The sequence below is a fragment of the Girardinichthys multiradiatus genome, chromosome 11 (genome assembly GCF_021462225.1).
Source record: "Girardinichthys multiradiatus isolate DD_20200921_A chromosome 11, DD_fGirMul_XY1, whole genome shotgun sequence".
In the NCBI taxonomy this organism is placed as follows: domain Eukaryota; kingdom Metazoa; phylum Chordata; class Actinopteri; order Cyprinodontiformes; family Goodeidae; genus Girardinichthys; species Girardinichthys multiradiatus.
In genome coordinates this window covers 16468354-16485078 of record NC_061804.1, presented here as the reverse complement: position 1 = coordinate 16485078, position 16725 = coordinate 16468354, and the positions used below count along the sequence as shown (strand labels likewise).

The 16725-nt window shown below is 39.3% G+C and overlaps 1 protein-coding gene across 1 annotated transcript; it reads left to right on the top strand.

The window, feature by feature from the left end:
- Window positions 1-7043: 7043 nt before the first annotated feature.
- On the top strand, window positions 7044-9256 carry LOC124876079 (putative fibroblast growth factor 1). The gene is made up of 3 exons (XM_047378573.1): window positions 7044-7504; window positions 8548-8651; window positions 8873-9256. The coding sequence occupies exons 1-3, from the start codon at window positions 7210-7212 to the stop codon at window positions 9056-9058; spliced, it is 585 nt and encodes a 194-aa protein (XP_047234529.1). The 5' UTR covers window positions 7044-7209; the 3' UTR covers window positions 9059-9256.
- The last annotated feature ends 7469 nt before the right edge of the window (window positions 9257-16725 follow it).

Genomic DNA, 16725 nt, shown 5'->3' with positions numbered 1-16725 from the left:
CCTTGTTTTGTGTCCTGATGTATGTTTGGATGGGTTGTACTGGAATTCTAATTTCCCCTCAGATATCAATAAAGTATCTTTGAATGGAATTGAATTGAAGAAACTGGGCCGAAAGAGTGCTGTCATTCTGTTAGTGTGCTATTCTTCCTAGTTTCATGTAAACTTGTTTAATTCTGCAATATTTCCATTTCTGTACAAGACTTTGTCAGCTCTGAAGATACTTTCTTGGTATGAGGGATGATTGTCATCATTGCTGTTTCTTTCTAAATCCCATTAAAACATGATTTACAAAGCATGAATTTGAGAGGCAAAGTGCCAAATTTATTTAATGTGAATGTCTGCAGGTGTGTGAAGTAGATCCTATTACCCTATAATGTGAGATAAAGGTCTTATAGAAGCAGATCCATGAAACCTGAGGAACCTAGCATGTAGCTGTAGTCATCTCTTGTCTTATATAAGTGTTCATAGTCTGCTGCTCAGCATGGTCTCAAGCATTAGTGCTCTCACAGTTAGACAACTCTGTTGGTTTCCAGGCTTTGGCTCAGTCCTGTGTCTTGGATGCCTGTGTCACTCATTCTTTGCTTCTCTCTCTGTAGTCGGAGGAGGTAATTTTAGTCTTGACGCTGGCCTGTTAAAATGAGTCCTCTGACGCTGTTGGAGGGGTGGCGATGTGAGCGAAAAGAATAAATACGAACTTAAAGCCCATAAAAAGCAGACACTTCTCAGTTGGAGGAAGGATGAAGAGCTTGTTTCAACCAAACTACAGTTCAGAGAAAAAAGGACACGATGGCACATAAGGAGAGCTGTCACATGACTTTCCTACAGGTACGTGATGAATTCACTGGATTACCAATTATTACACAGTGAGAATGTGATTTGAAATTGAAAGTTGCAAAATGTTTTTCTCCATATCTTCTCGTCTGTGTGGACTGTCGTCCAGGTCATAATTCCCTTTTCTGGTTCTGGAAGATATTTCACCTTTATTTCAGAGGTTTATCCAGGTCCAGCAGGCTGATGTGGAGATCAGGTGCTGAAACTTCTTTAACAGCTAAACCCAGATGAAGTTTTCTTCTTTTAGTTTTAGGGATTTATTCCTTTAGGGATAAATCAGCTACCAAGACAAACATTCAAAAAGATTAGCTCCTTACCAACTTTAGCAGAAATGTAAAATATTAAGCACTTTACACCAAATTAATAAACAAAAACAGCACAATTCTAAGTACAGCTTACAAAGTCATATTTACATTTGTTTACTTCTGCATTAACATGGGTTGTTACACAGGTATGTTTCCTGTGGAAGGTATAATTTTTAGACCTATTCAAAGCTTTCATGGAGACAATATACAGGGGTTGGATAATGAAACTGAAACACCTGGTTTTAGACCACAATAATTTATTAGTATGGTGTAGGGCCTCCTCTTGTGACCAATACAGCATCAATTCGTCTTGGGAATGACATATACAAGTCCTGCACAGTGGTCAGAGGGATTTTAAGCCATTCTTCTTGCAGGATAGTGGCCAGGTCACTACGTGATACTGGTGGAGGCAAACGTTTCCTGACTCGCTCCTCCAAAACACCCCAAAGTGGCTCAATAATATTTAGATCTGGTGACTGTGCAGGCCATGGGAGATGTTCAACTTCACTTTCATGTTCATCAAACCAATCTTTCACCAGTCTTGCTGTGTGTATTGGTGCATTGTCATCCTGATACACGGCACCGCCTTCAGGATACAATGTTTGAACCATTGGATGCACATGGTCCTCAAGAATGGTTCGGTAGTCCTTGGCAGTGACGCGCCCATCTAGCACAACTATTGGGCTAAGGGAATGCCATGATATGGCAGCCCAAACCATCACTGATCCACCCCCATGCTTCACTCTGGGCATGCAACAGTCTGGGTGGTACGCTTCTTTGGGGCTTCTCCACACCGTAACTCTCTTGGATGTGGGGAAAACAGTAAAGGTGGATTCATCAGAGAACAATACATGTTTCACATTGTCCACAGCCCAAGATTTGTGCTCCTTGCACCATTGAAACCGACGTTTGACATTGGCATGAGTGACCAAAGGTTTGGCTATAGCAGCCCGGCCGTGTATATTGACCCTGTGGAGCTCCCGACGGACAGTTCTGGTGGAAACAGGAGAGTTGAGGTGCACATTTAATTCTGCCGTGATTTGGGCAGCCGTGGTTTTATGTTTTTTGGATACAATCCAGGTTAGTACCTGAATATCCCTTTCAGACAGCTTCCTCTTGCGTCCACAGTTAATCCTGTTGGATGTGGTTCGTCCTTCTTGGTGGTATGCTGACATTACCCTGGATACCGTGGCTCTTAATACATCACAAAGACTTGCTGTCTTGGTCACAGATGTGCCAGCAAGACGTGCACCAACAATTTGTCCTCTTTTGAACTCTCGTATGTCACCCATAATGTTGTGTGCATTTCAATATTTTGAGCAAAACTGTGCTCTTACCCTGCTAATTGAACCTTCACACTGGTCTTACTGGTGCAATGTGCAATCAATGAAGACTGGCTACCAGACTGGTCCAATTTAGCCATGAAACCTCCCACACTAAAATGACAGGTGTTTCAGTTTCATTGTCCAACCCCTGTATATAGATTGAATAAATTGGTTAAACAACATAAAGTAAGAGTATTTCATTAATGTGAGTTAATATTTTATTTACTGGATATTTCACAAATCAATGTTATCAATTAAATGAATTTTGCGATCTTAGTCTCTAAGGAAAATGTAAAGTTGATAAAGTTTTGTGATACAGTGAATATCAAAGAATAATTTTGGTCATTTGTTTTAGTTAATTAAAAGTTCTCAATTAAGCATTTAAGGACAATTATTTATTTTGCTTCACATTTGTTTTTTGTTTTTGTCATCACCTGCTACAGTATTTATACTCCTAGAAATTTAACCAATCTATCCTTCTAGGTTCCTTCTAGGTTCAAGGATAAATTTTCTTTTGAAAATTTTTAACCTCAACCCTACACTTCATTGTCTTTTTCTTTTTGTTCCTAATCTGCTTGAAGATACTTCTTACAGCCACAAACTTTAATCCAATTTATCAGACAGTGAACACGTTTTTTGGAATGGTGAAAATGTTTCATCCACCTTGACAAAAAAAAAACAGTTCCATCTAAAGAAAAGTAATTTCAAATCCTGAAACTGCCACCACAGTGTTGCACTGCAGGTATGGTGTTCATTTGTTTTTGTGTTGAACCTTCTTGAATAGTTTCCTAAATTTTAAGTTTATTTCATCAGCACATAAAACATTCTGCCACCGGGATAGGAATTAAAGGATTTTGTTCCATAATTAGACAAGCGGAAAATATGGGAGATTGTTTTTGTATGTGGAATACAAGTGATTGGGAGAATAGTTTCTCACTTGCCCTTCATCAATCTTGGAGAAACATTCAGTTTTTATAATGTTGCTGTTGTCTCTGTCAGGGTTTGTGGCAGTGGAGTCAGACCAGGATGCAGAGAGATACTCGGGAGCCACAGAATAGGTCAAGATGTGATTCATTTGAAGGCTAGAAAGTGCGGGTTTTTCTCACGCCAGAGGTTCAGGTTTAAAACACAGATGCATAAAACTTACAACAACGAAGCTGAACAGGAACTAAGCAGGCTGGAACTCAGGAACATAGCAAGTCTCTGGCTGGAGCATGACAGGATGCTAGAAAGACGTGGCGACGGCAAACAAGACAAACCAGTAAGCTTAAATACAGGGAAGGGAATGGTGAAACAAAGAGAATGAGAGAAGAAGGGAATCAGATGATTGCTGGCAGGTGTGAAGACAAGGTGTAGGGAACTGAGGGGATATGTTACTATGGCTATGGGAGCTGGGAAACGCAGGGACAGGAGGGGAAACTAAACTAGTGACAACTCTAAGGGAAAACATTAAACTAACTGGGAGGAGCAGGGACAAGAAAACATAAACATAAACCAGCATAGATATTAACTCCAGAAGGAACCAAACTCAAGGAGATGGAAAGAACTAAGCAAACAAAAAGAAATACTGAATAACAGAATATAGTTGATTGCCAGACAGGAACTGAAACATGAGGGACTAACCAAGAGAACTACAGGTCCTTCTCAAAATATTAGCATATTGTGATAAAGTTAATTATTTTCCTTAATGTTATGATGAAAATTTAACATTCATATATTTTAGATTCATTGCACACTAACTGAAATATTTCAGGTCTTTTATTGTCTTAATATGGATGATTTTGGCATACAGCTCATGAAAACCCAAAATTCCTATCTCACAAAATTAGCATATCATTAAAAGGGTCTCTAAACGAGCTATGAACCTAATCATCTGAATCAACGAGTTAACTCTAAACACCTGCAAAAGATTCCTGAGGCCTTTAAAACTCCCAGCCTGGTTCATCACTCAAAACCCCAATCATGGGTAAGACTGCCGACCTGACTGCTGTCCAGAAGGCCACTATTGACACCCTCAAGCAAGAGGGTAAGACACAGAAAGAAATTTCTGAACGAATAGGCTGTTCCCAGAGTGCTGTATCAAGGCACCTCAGTGGGAAGTCTGTGGGAAGGAAAAAGTGTGGCAGAAAACGCTGCACAACGAGAAGAGGTGACCGGACCCTGAGGAAGATTGTGGAGAAGGGCCGATTCCAAGGGGGACCTGCGGAAGCAGTGGACTGAGTCTGGAGTAGAAACATCCAGAGCCACCGTGCACAGGCGTGTGCAGGAAATGGGCTACAGGTGCCGCATTCCCCAGGTCAAGCCACTTTTGAACCAGAAACAGCGGCAGAAGCGCCTGACCTGGGCTACAGAGAAGCAGCACTGGACTGTTGCTCAGTGGTCCAAAGTACTTTTTTCGGATGAAAGCAAATACTGCATGTCATTCAGAAATCAAGGTGCCAGAGTCTGGAGGAAGACTGGGGAGAAGGAAATGCCAAAATGCTAGAAGTCCAGTGTCAAGTACCCACAGTCAGTGATGGTCTGGAGTGCCGTGTCAGCTGCTGGTGTTGGTCCACTGTGTTTTATCAAGGGCAGGGTCAATGCAGCTAGCTATCAGGAGATTTTGGAGCACTTCATGCTTCCATCTGCTGAAAAGCTTTATGGAGATGAAGATTTCATTTTTCAGCACGACCTGGCACCTGCTCACAGTGCCAAAACCACTGGTAAATGGTTTACTGACCATGGCCACTGTGCTCAATTGGCCTGCCAACTCTCCTGACCTGAACCCCGTAGAGAATCTGTGGGATATTGTGAAGAGAACGTTGAGAGACTCAAGACCCAACACTCTGGATGAGCTAAAGGCTGCTATCGAAGCATCCTGGGCCTCCATAAGACCTCAGCAGTGCCACAGGCTTATTGCCTCCATGCCACGCCGCATTGAAGCAGTCATTTCTGCCAAAGGATTCCCGACCAAGTATTGAGTGCATAACTGTACATGATTATTTGAAGGTTGACGTTTTTTGTATTAAAAACACTTTTCTTTTATTGGTCGGATGAATCTAAAATATATGAATGTTAAATTTTCATCATTGCATTATGGAAAATAATGAACTTTATCACAATATGCTAATATTTTGAGAAGGACATGTATACTATAATAACTAACCTGGGAGAAAATAACAACTAAGCATGAGGGAAAAGAACTAATAAAACTAAGGAGCACAGAACTACGCCAAATACAAGAACCTAGCCAGAGAATAAACACAAATGAACATAACTACTAAACAGAAAGCACATGAGAACGACCTAACTAGAAAAGTAAACAAACACAAAACCCAAAATGGCAGATCCTGACAGTCTCTTGTTTTGTATCTTTTCCTGACTGATACCTTTGTACAATGAGATTCTTTTGATATTTTGTAACTTCTCTCCAAACTCTGGCTTTAGTTAAATGTCAGGAAAGACACAATTAGGACAGCTTAGCTTTAATAAGGTTTCCAATAATATTCAATATAATTGGTGTTATGTGTGTACAGAATAAATATATCTGGAAAAGTTTTGAAACGATTATTTGAGGTCAAATTTTTTTTTACATCGCGAAATATCGGAGTTTTAACAGCGCTGTGCACACTTTTGACAGCCACTCCAGAAGTTTAAATCCTGCTGCTTAGGATGAATAAAGCGTGAACAAGACAGCAACATCTGTTTTCATAAACTGCTGTTCTTTGAACTTTCCTCCAATTTAAGCCAAACATCTTTACACAGCTTGAAGTCAAAATCCCCCTAACCTTACCAACATTCACACAGGTTGAACTCTCTTCACACACATCCACACTCTGACTGGGTCATCAGTTGGACTTTTGACGTCATTCCCTATTGAGCTGTTGCTTTGTCCAAAGGTTCTGGTCTGGCAGCACTTATGAGATATATCCTGTATTATCCCACCTCAGATCTTGTTTCTGGGAACACCCACTGAGTAAGGGAGAAGGCTTCACATTTTTCTCGTGGTTCTCGCTTTTCATTCTTTCATGTTTTCTCTCCCCACCACTTCCCTTTCTTCCAAGAAATTGTTCCAAATGTGGAATGGCTCTGATGAGGCCATGCTTCTGCTTACAAATGATAAGAAACCAGAGTTTTTTCAGTAACAATGCCAGGCTGTAGGCACAACTCCTTTTTTGTTTTTACAGGACAAGGTCCTTGGTAGTTGCTGCTCTGGGACCTTTGATCTCTGGGATAAATAAAAAGAAAACAAGCCTCAACTATTTGTATTTGGGATATGCCTTTGCATTTGAATTGGATAAACTTTTGAGGAAACAGATGGTAAGACAAGAAACTCTGGTTGGATGCTAAATCCAAAGTATGGTCTTTAAGCAGACTAAAGAATGTAGGGTGTTGCAACATTTATGCAAGAATGTGGATTTAAATGCCTTCTGGACCTTCTTATTTATTAGACTATTACAACTTGTGATATTTCCAACTGGGAGGAAAATCATTACTGCACATACCCTCTGTTATCTCCATATGCTGTTTATTTTGTTGCCTGGCCTTACTCTGCTTTCAGGTGCAAAGTTACGTCAGCATCATCTGGAAATTATTTTCAAAGTGATGTTCGGTCTAGGAACATGTACTGTCATGTTCCTCCTCGCCTGGACTGAGTCCAATTTGGATCCTTCAATGGTTTTATCACAAAAAAAAAAACAGCAGAGGAGGGAGGTTCTTATTTTTGGGAGGATATAAAGAGGGGCATTTTCTGTCATCACACAGCACACATGGCGTGGTGCTGGCCTTCATGCTTTAGACGTAGTCCTCCAGGTCTGAATGGTGAGCAGAGTGGCTCTCCTCTGTCTTTACAGAGCCAGGAACTTTGCTCTGCTGTGCCTCAGACTCTGCCTGGGATGTCTGAAGGAGATGTGACAGTGCTCCCATTTGGCTCTGTGTCTCTGGACCTGTCGAACCAGGAGCAGCGTGCGGTGACCAGGCTCTACTGTGGGAATGGAGGTTATCACCTAAGGATTTTATCAGATGGAACAGTGAATGGAGGGAGGCAGGAAAATGACACATATGGTGAGAACAATACATTTATAACTTATTCTGTGGGATAAAAGTTGTATTTCAGAGTTGGAAATTATATATGATACATTCACTACATTCACTACAAAATTGCTGTGAAAGACCTGGAAACCAAATTGTAATTCATAAAAAGCAATGTGAATATTTTACGAAAGTAACCTTTAAATTCCATAAAAATGTGTAAATTCAGCTAAAGTAAACTGTTAGTTTAAGAAAACACTGAAGTTTCAGAAAACAATCTGTAAGCTTTGTAAAAGTAGCCTGAAAGTTTTGTGAAAGTAATATTTTCTTTAAAGGAAAGTAATTTTTAAAGTTTATGTTTGAGTAATTTATCTTTCACAAGGATAACCTATGAATTCTGAAAGATAACCTCTAGGTTTAGTGAAAGTAGTAAGTAGGTAGTAACTAGGTAAGTAAAGGTGATCTGAAAGTTCCAAGAAAGCCACTCGTAGGTTCCAGGAAGTAGCCAAAATATTTAGTGAAAGTAAGCTGTATCTTCCAGAATGGAAACCTGTAAGTAATGTGAAAGTAACCTATAAGTTCCATGGAAGTAACCTAAAGGCTTTGTAAAAGTAACCTTTAAGTCCCAGGAAAATAACCTGTAAACTATATAAAAGCATCCCAAATGTTCTGTGAAATGAACCTGTGAGCTCCAATGAAGTAACTTGTGTTCCTTGACAGTTACTAGCTCAAGCTCTATGAACTTTATGGAAAATTACCATGGGAAGTAACGTGCATATTTCAGGAAAGAAAGCTGTATTATGTGTTGCCATCGGAAATTATTTCCAAAATAGGGCTTTTGTGCAATCTTTTTTAAATAACCAATTCCAGTTAAGCTGCTTAGTAATCTGGAATTTTTATCACAACTTCTCATCCTTTGAACACATTTGGACTATGAGGCTGCCTTTCCAAGAAATAAGCTGGGCAAAAGCTTGTTTTTGGAAAACATTTCTTACAGTATGTAGGTATGTTCTTCATTTTAGCCTTGGAAATGCAACAAAAAGTCATGCAGAACTGTGATGTTGCATGTGTTGCAGACATCCTGAGGCTGAAGGCGGTGAGTGTGGGAGTTGTGGTCATCAAAGGGGAGATGACGGGAAGGTACCTGGCCATGGACAAAAACGGAGACCTCTATGGTTCAGTGAGTTTTGTACTTGTGAGAATCAGTTTAAACTAAACAATTGTCTACATATTTTAAAACTATATAAAATATTAATTATTTTTGTGTAACATAAATCACATTGAGAAAAAAAAAGTGTATGGATAAATAAAATATTCAACCATACAGTTCTAGAGGTGAATTTACTAGAACCATTGAGTCACTTAATCTGACTGCTAACTGCCCATTCCTTTTTTTCTCAGCAAACAGTGAATGATGAGTGTTACTTTTTCGAACAATATGAAGAGAACCACTACAACACATATCGCTCCCAGAAATACAGCTGGTATGTCGCTTTAAAGAAGAACGGCCAACCTAAAAGGGGACCGGACACCCATCGGGGTCAGGACGCCATTTTGTTCCTGCCGAGACCTGCAGGCAATGTATAAACTGAGATGAACCACGGAAAAATACAGAGATGTTTTTAGTTCATCTAATTTTCAGCTATGTTATCCTAGACTAAGTATAGTAAAACCTGAGATAAACAGATAAAGCTGCTTGAGTGGTTCATTCAACATAACAACCAGAATGTACTTCTAAATGTACACATATGAGCTGATATTAAAATATTATCTGCTTTATGAGTACACAGTCTCCCTTCTCACTGTGGCCAAACATTTTATCAAGCTGCAGAGGTTGTCTCCACTGCACAATGAGCATTTACTTTGAGCCCTTGTTTGAAATACCGTTGCTGGGAGGAGAAAGAAATGTAAAAATAACTTTAGAGTTGATCATGTCTGCAACAAAGAGAAAAAAGGCAAACAGTAAATAAGCAATTTGATCCCTATTCCTGCAACCACTTCTGCATGTGGTGCAACAACCTCCATATATAGTGGCATACTTTATAAATAGATCTTGGATTTCAGTGGCATAATCTCACTGCAGAGAAAAAAAAGTAACTTTTTACTTCTACTGCTAATACATTTTTTGACTACATTATAGCCAATAGCACATGTAACATTTTACAAGTTTGGAGCATGAAGAGATCAGGATCTTTAAGCACTCCTCTTTGTGCAAGAGTCTAGACCATCCAGAGTCCTGGTTCTTCTCTTATGCTCTCCTCTATTCAGCTTGCCCCTAAGGAGGCCTAAGGATTTGTGTCTGGGGACTGAGATGCCATGGAAGAACATTGGTTTTGTGTCAGGTGAACCCTTCCGGTGCTGATTCTGCCAAATGTTTTGAATTGTTATTTTGCTGAAAAACCCAGCATGACACATCCTCCAACCTACTTAACAATGGGCAATAGGTGCTTTCTACACCTTCTTTGCCTTCAAGGTTCGGAATCAAACCCCCCCGAGGGCTGCATCTAGGGCTAATACCCTTTGTGTATGAGTTGCAGGCTCTATTGCTACTCCACACGTTGCCCTGATGATGTAAAATATTTAACTGTGACAAAAAAGAAAAAACAAAACAATAGATTTTCATGGCACTGGCTGCCCCAAGAAAAGAAAAACCTATAGATTACTAAACAAAACTTCTTAGGCATTACAACCTCAATTTCAATGAAGTTGGGACATTGTCTAATAGGTAAATAAAAACTTAAATCATTTGCAAATCCTGTTCAACCTATATGCAATTGAAACAAAGACAAAATATTTCATGTTCAAATATTCACTCATTTTGAATTTGATGCTTGCGACACCTTCCAAAAAAGCTGTGACAGGGGCAACTGGGGATGTTTTAGTACCCATGGCATGGGCAACTGCACATCTGTGAAGGCACCATTAATGCTGAAAGGTGCATACAGGTTTTGGTGCAACCCAAAGCATCGTCTTTTTCAGGGACCTCCCTGCTTATTTCAGTGTGACAATGCCAGGCCACATTCTGCACGTGTGGCTTCGTAGTAGAAGAGTGCAGGTACTAGACTGGTCAGACTGCAGTTCAGACCTGTCTCCCTCTGAAAATGTGTGCCACTGTCGGGGTGGGGTTTAGGGAAGGACCAACGTGCAGGCAAGAGCTGGACAGCAGCATGTTAAAGGAAAGCTTCTTCTTTATTCCAAGGTCTTTTACAAAACGTAGCAAAAACGTAGCACAGTCGAAATCCTTAACGTTTCCAAAAAACAAAGCAAGATGTAGCAAAATCGCTATAGGTGTACAAAGGTGGTAAGCCAAAAACTCACAAGAAATCACTCTGCTGGAGCGAAGCATAAACAAAACCTAGACGTGGGAGGGAACGAGGTAGTAACGGAAGGAACCAGCGAAGAACAATTAAAACCAGAGAGCTTATAAACAGAGGGGAGTGAGGCATGAACCAATGAGAAACAGAGGCAGGTAATCAGAGAAGAATGGAGAACAGGTGTGAACCAGGCTGCAGAGAACTGAGGGAGAATGAATGGTAGCTAAGAGGACCAGGCTATAGAACAAAAGGGAACATGAGGGAAGCTGGGCAATAACATAACCAAGGAACCTGACTACAAAAACAAAACTATAAATAAAAAAACTCAGGGAAACAGAACTAAGCAAAACTATGGATGAAGATAATAAACCAAAAAAAACATAAGAACCTAGAATAATGATTAACTAAAGTAAACAGAGAAACTAGAATATATGCAAACCAAAAGTAAACAATAACTAAAGCTTACCCGTAAGGGAGGCTGGAACTATAGAAACTAAACCGAGGAACTAAACTAGAAAAGAGAACAAATACCTAATATAAATAAACACAGAGATACTAAATGAGCATCTAGACTAAAGAATCCAAGGAGAACAAGAAACCATAATGATAACAATAATAATAATAATTCAATTCAAATTCAAAGATACTTTATTGATCCCCGAGAGAAAATTAGAATTCCAGTACAACCCATCCAAACATACATCATGACACAACACAAGGGGGGGACAGGTCACCAAGGCTTTGCTGCCCACTCAGGCGCTGCCCTTGCTAGATGAGAAAAGAGGCCACATTAGGTAAGTAGAGGGAAAAAAAAATCATATTTCACACTTTATCTTTAGCAGGATACAGTTTGAGATTGCAAAAAAACTCAGCACAAAGAAGCAACAAGTTTACAAAACAACATCATGCCAGGAAGGGTGAGGGTGGTGTGAGGGGTGCATATGTTTATCTTGAGCATGTGTGTGTGTGCAAGTGAGTGTGTACAATTAAGTCCATGAAGCACTGTCCCAGAGGCCATTGTCCTTGATGGTACGTTGGAATGTTCATTAACCGACCACAAAGTTCTGAGCAGGTCCACAGATGTCCTCAGGGAAGGGAGGGGGCAGAGGGATAATAATAATAATAATGGGAAAACCATGCAAAGTAATAAGAAAGCAACCATAAAGAAAACTTAACGAAAAGGAAAGAAAACAACAAAACACTAGGAGGCAGTAGAAGGAAATAAACAACCATGACTACAAAACCAAACTAAAGTCAAAACATAAAAACCACAAGTCCAAAGATGTCGCCTCACAACAGCCACATTATGAAGCGCAGAATACCACAACGGAGAGACCCTGGACTGTTGATCTGAGTTGTACATCAACCAAGAATGAGAAAGAATTCCACCTACAAAGCTTCAACAATTGGTGTCCTCAATTCCCAAACACTTATTCAGTGTTGTTGAAAGGAAAGGTGATGTAATACAGTAGTAAACATGCCCCTGTCCTGTCAAGCATCAAATTCACAATTAGTGAATATTTACAAAAACAACCACAAAGTTTAAACATTTTACACATCCAATAAATATGGAGGGCACTACATATTTTCAGGCATAACACTTTTAAAGCTGCTGTGTTGAAGTTCTTAAAGAGGTACATAGACATTAAAATCCAAATGATTTATTAGTGTACTATTTGGTACGTCAACTGATTTCCTGCAATACGGAAGTGATAATTATTACAAATTGTACTCATAGTGTACATGAGAACAAACTAAGTATCTTGCTGAACTGAAGGAAAGCTATTTGAATCTGGTTTAAAGATGACAGAGATGAGACCCAAAGCAGCTTCCTGCCGCCATTGAGTATTACTTTTCAGCTGCACAAGAGTTTGTATTTCACAACATTTTGCAACATTATGCTGGCTTGATGTTGAATATTTATCACATTTTATTTTACTCAACACTGTAACAAATATTTGACTGAATTAAAAGCTTAAAACTTGGATACTGTTACTGCAGCAGCAAGGTCTCTGCTTCACTTCATTAAATTCTGCTGTTCAACATTAAACACACTCAAAAAAAGAATCAACTATCTTGGCTTGTGTGCCTCCTAGCTGGAAACATTATTTTCACAACCAGCTTGTGGTAATGGAGTTTTGAAGGGCATATACTGCATAATCATTTATGCAACTCTTTGTTTTCAGTTGTGTTGAGGCTTGTAGCTTACAGCAGTTAGATTAGCAGATGTCTATAGCAGATGCTTATAGAAGCATACAACGCATAAAAAGAAGAAACTGCTGAAAATGAAATTTTTTAACATTAAAAACCTAATGCTCACAAACAACAACCTTAGTGGTCTGACTTTCTTCCAGCTTTGAGTTGTTCTTGTCTTTAAATCTAAAATTCTAATTGTTTCGTAATCCTGAGGCAAAAAGTGTTTCCACCAGGAAGTGTTCAGTGGACGAGGAGAAATCTGCCCTCCTGACCTGTTTATATTCAAAGAGGTCACCCACGTTTCTTGCATAGAAGATCTTTGTAGAAAAAGTAGTCACTCCATTCTATTGTGTGTTTCTGTGTTCTCCTTAAAAATGTCTTTTTTAATAAATACTATAGTCCATGACTGATGCACAACTGTAGTACATCAGACAAACAGGTGTAAATGACATGTCATCATCCATTTACCGTTCTCGCTTCTGTTTTTAAGTGGGGCGCAACTATAATTTAATAATATTTCACACTTTCAAAATCTATAGGCTTTCCAGCTCTAAAATATTATATTTGTTCTGTAAGTAAATAAATGGTTTTATTTACTGTGGGGTGTCAAAGGTAGGGTTTGCTACTGATTCGATTTAGAAAGGAGGTCTAATGTTTGCATATCTTTAAATGATGTACTTTTTTGTTAACTGTTATTGTTTTTCCTGGCGTTTTTGGATCTAATATCACATGGTAGTGGTGTTTTTTTTTATCAAACTAATTTAAGAAGACAATTGTTTTTTTTTAACAGCAATTTACCAAAAATATGTATGACCACAAGATGGCAGCATTGATAATGTTTCTAAACTCGTTTGTTCAAGTTAAGGGAAGGCATTGCTTCCCTTACTGGGTTTAGGAATTATTGTTTAAACACGAATAACACTAAATGATTTGTTGCTGTCAAGTGTGTTTTGTGTCAGCTGTAAATTTATAATGGCCAATATATCCTATGATGTTTAAAAGCAATTTCTTCTAAATGGATAAAGCTTTTCTCTGATTTAAGTTGGTTCCTGCTGCCGGTCTGCTGAAATGTTTACCATGAAACCGTGACAGCAGAGTGAACAGAACGACCTCTGTTCACCCCGATCAAATATTTTCACAACAACTTTTTAGAGGCAGAGGCGTTCTTCATCTAATCCATTCTTAATGTGTAACGACTGAAACAGGACATGGTCTGAAGAGGCTTCCAGAGGAAACGCACTCTGGAACATGGCTTAAAATGTTTGGGATGACTGCAGCTAATCTCCCAACAAGTTTCAAATTATTGTGGGAATCAAACTGAGATTTTGGAAACATACCAGTAGGATTTCTTGTCTGTAGTTTTACATTTGGTCCTCAAATGTGTTCTGAGTACAGCACTTGATCATAATTATACAATTACTTCTCACAATTGCAAAGATTCAAAACTTCTAATTAAAAAGTTATTTTCACCGAGCCAACTGAGAAAAGGGTTCGTTTGACAGCGCTCATTGGGCTTACAAAAACAAAGCACAACAGGAAAGCTCAAGGAGCTTAGTAAATAACTGACAAAAGGGAGATTTACTAAAGTCATATGGTTGCCTTTGGGAGCTATTTTTAAACCGGAAGGAATTGTTACAGTCAGATGACACAAAGACTGAGCAATCTGACCACAATCACTGATGTGTTCAGATGAGTAAAGGTGAGAAAGTCATGCCCTGAAAGAATTGTACCAAATGTACCAAGTGCGGAGTTTGTTTACTGTCAGTGGAAAGACTATTAAGGGGAAGTTTTGCATTTTCTTCATGTTACAGTCTCTGCTATCAGCCAGAATATTAAAACTCACATGTATCTGAGTGATCCAACAAAGCAAGGATTAAGAATCCATATCTGCCCTAGTTCATTCATGGACAAAGCAGATGAAAGCTTTCAAAATGCCACATTTGAAGGTGAATCCTCCATCCTTTCACAAACTTTAGTATGTTAAATGTTGCACATAATGACCAGACTATCCACTACCAGCAGCTCAAGAAATAATTGTGTCTTCTTGCATTTTATACATTGTATTCCCTCCACTGGCTGCCTACAGTAATCATAATCTTTAGTGTAAACAACCAGCCAATACAAGCACATCATCATTTCAAATGTTCAAAAGAAAGCATTTGCATAAACCCATAATATTCTTTAGAGATTGGAGTTGTTTTAAGAACTTAGAGGTCTGGTTTGGTTTTTGAGCCCTTGAGGACTAGCGGTTTGCTTCAGCGTCCTGGACCCTCTAATCTGGATTAATACTAACTGGAGAGTTATCAGCTGCAGGGAAGCCTTTTACAGCTTATAACCCGTTAACAGGACCTCAATACAAAAATCCTGAACCATCCAGTTAATGAATTAGATCATATGTTCTTACTTGCTTATATTTTCTTTTGATTTTTGTATTCCATGAAAAATGTATATGTAATATTGAAATCGCAAGACAGTAATAATGTAAATGTTAAGATTCATATTTGTGAAAATGGTGCCATTTTCAAAAAATATTTTGTTTTGTTGGGTAAAACTTAATGTGAATGCTTTTAGTTAAAAACAAATATAAAACATCAATCATGGGTTCAATTATCCTTATGTGCAAATTTCAGGTAAGGTTTTAAGATTAAATATTCAACTCACCCTGAAATCAACCAGCTCCCTAAACCAACCCCTAACACCCCCATCCCACACCACCCCACATCCCACCCCTTCAATACACATCTATACAACACCTCAGTAGTCTTATAGTTTTTTAGCAGGCTAAAACAAGTAAGCGACCTGTCTGAGCTCTAATTTATAGGACCCCACCTCCTTCCCAGCTTTACACATGCATACACTCAACCACATGCACACACATACACACACACACACACAGAAACCTGGCTGTCCATTGGCCTGTTGTGCTGTGCAGGGCAGGAAGGGAATCATTCACTGTAAACTGAACAAGGACTGGCTTCCTCTGGGAGTCCCCAAGCCTGACAGCGGCCAAGATCTCTGCAACACAAACCCCTCCAGCACACGCGCACACACACACACACACACACACACACACACACACACACTAACAGGGACTGAGAAATACTCTCTCATCTGTTACTCATCTCTCTGTCCTCAATTCCATCTTGACTTATTTCCCTTCCTGTCGGTCTTTTAGTTTCCAGTTCCTGTTAACCTCAGTCTCCATCTTTCTACCGATAATTTAAAAAATAATCTTTACTCTGGCCGTCATTGTTTTTAACATATGTTTCTGCCTTGTTTCTTTTGCTACCATGTGTATTTTCCCAATGTTTCCACATTGTTTTTAAAATTCACTTGCTTAAGAAATTGTGATGACTTTTTTAAAGTACATTTGCAAAGGAAATCCTATCAGTTAGGAGAAACACTTCCGTGAGCTAGTGTCTCACCTTCATCCTGCTTTCTTGGCCTGATATTGAAAACAGATATGCTTTGTCAGTGTCGCTGTGTGCATGCTATTCCCGTCACCTTTCTCCTCCACACAAGCTATGCACCGCTCACACGCACACCCACAGGAACAGAAACAGGAGCTGCATATCCGTCAGCTGATCCAACTGGAAATGCTGACACTGGTATCCCCGTCTGCCACCGTTACCTGAGATGGCAGGAGAGTAAAGTGAAGTAATGAGAAACATACAAAACAAGTGTGAGAAGGACATGAGGAGCGGTAAAGTGAGCAGTTTGAAAGCCCAGAGAATTGCACAGATG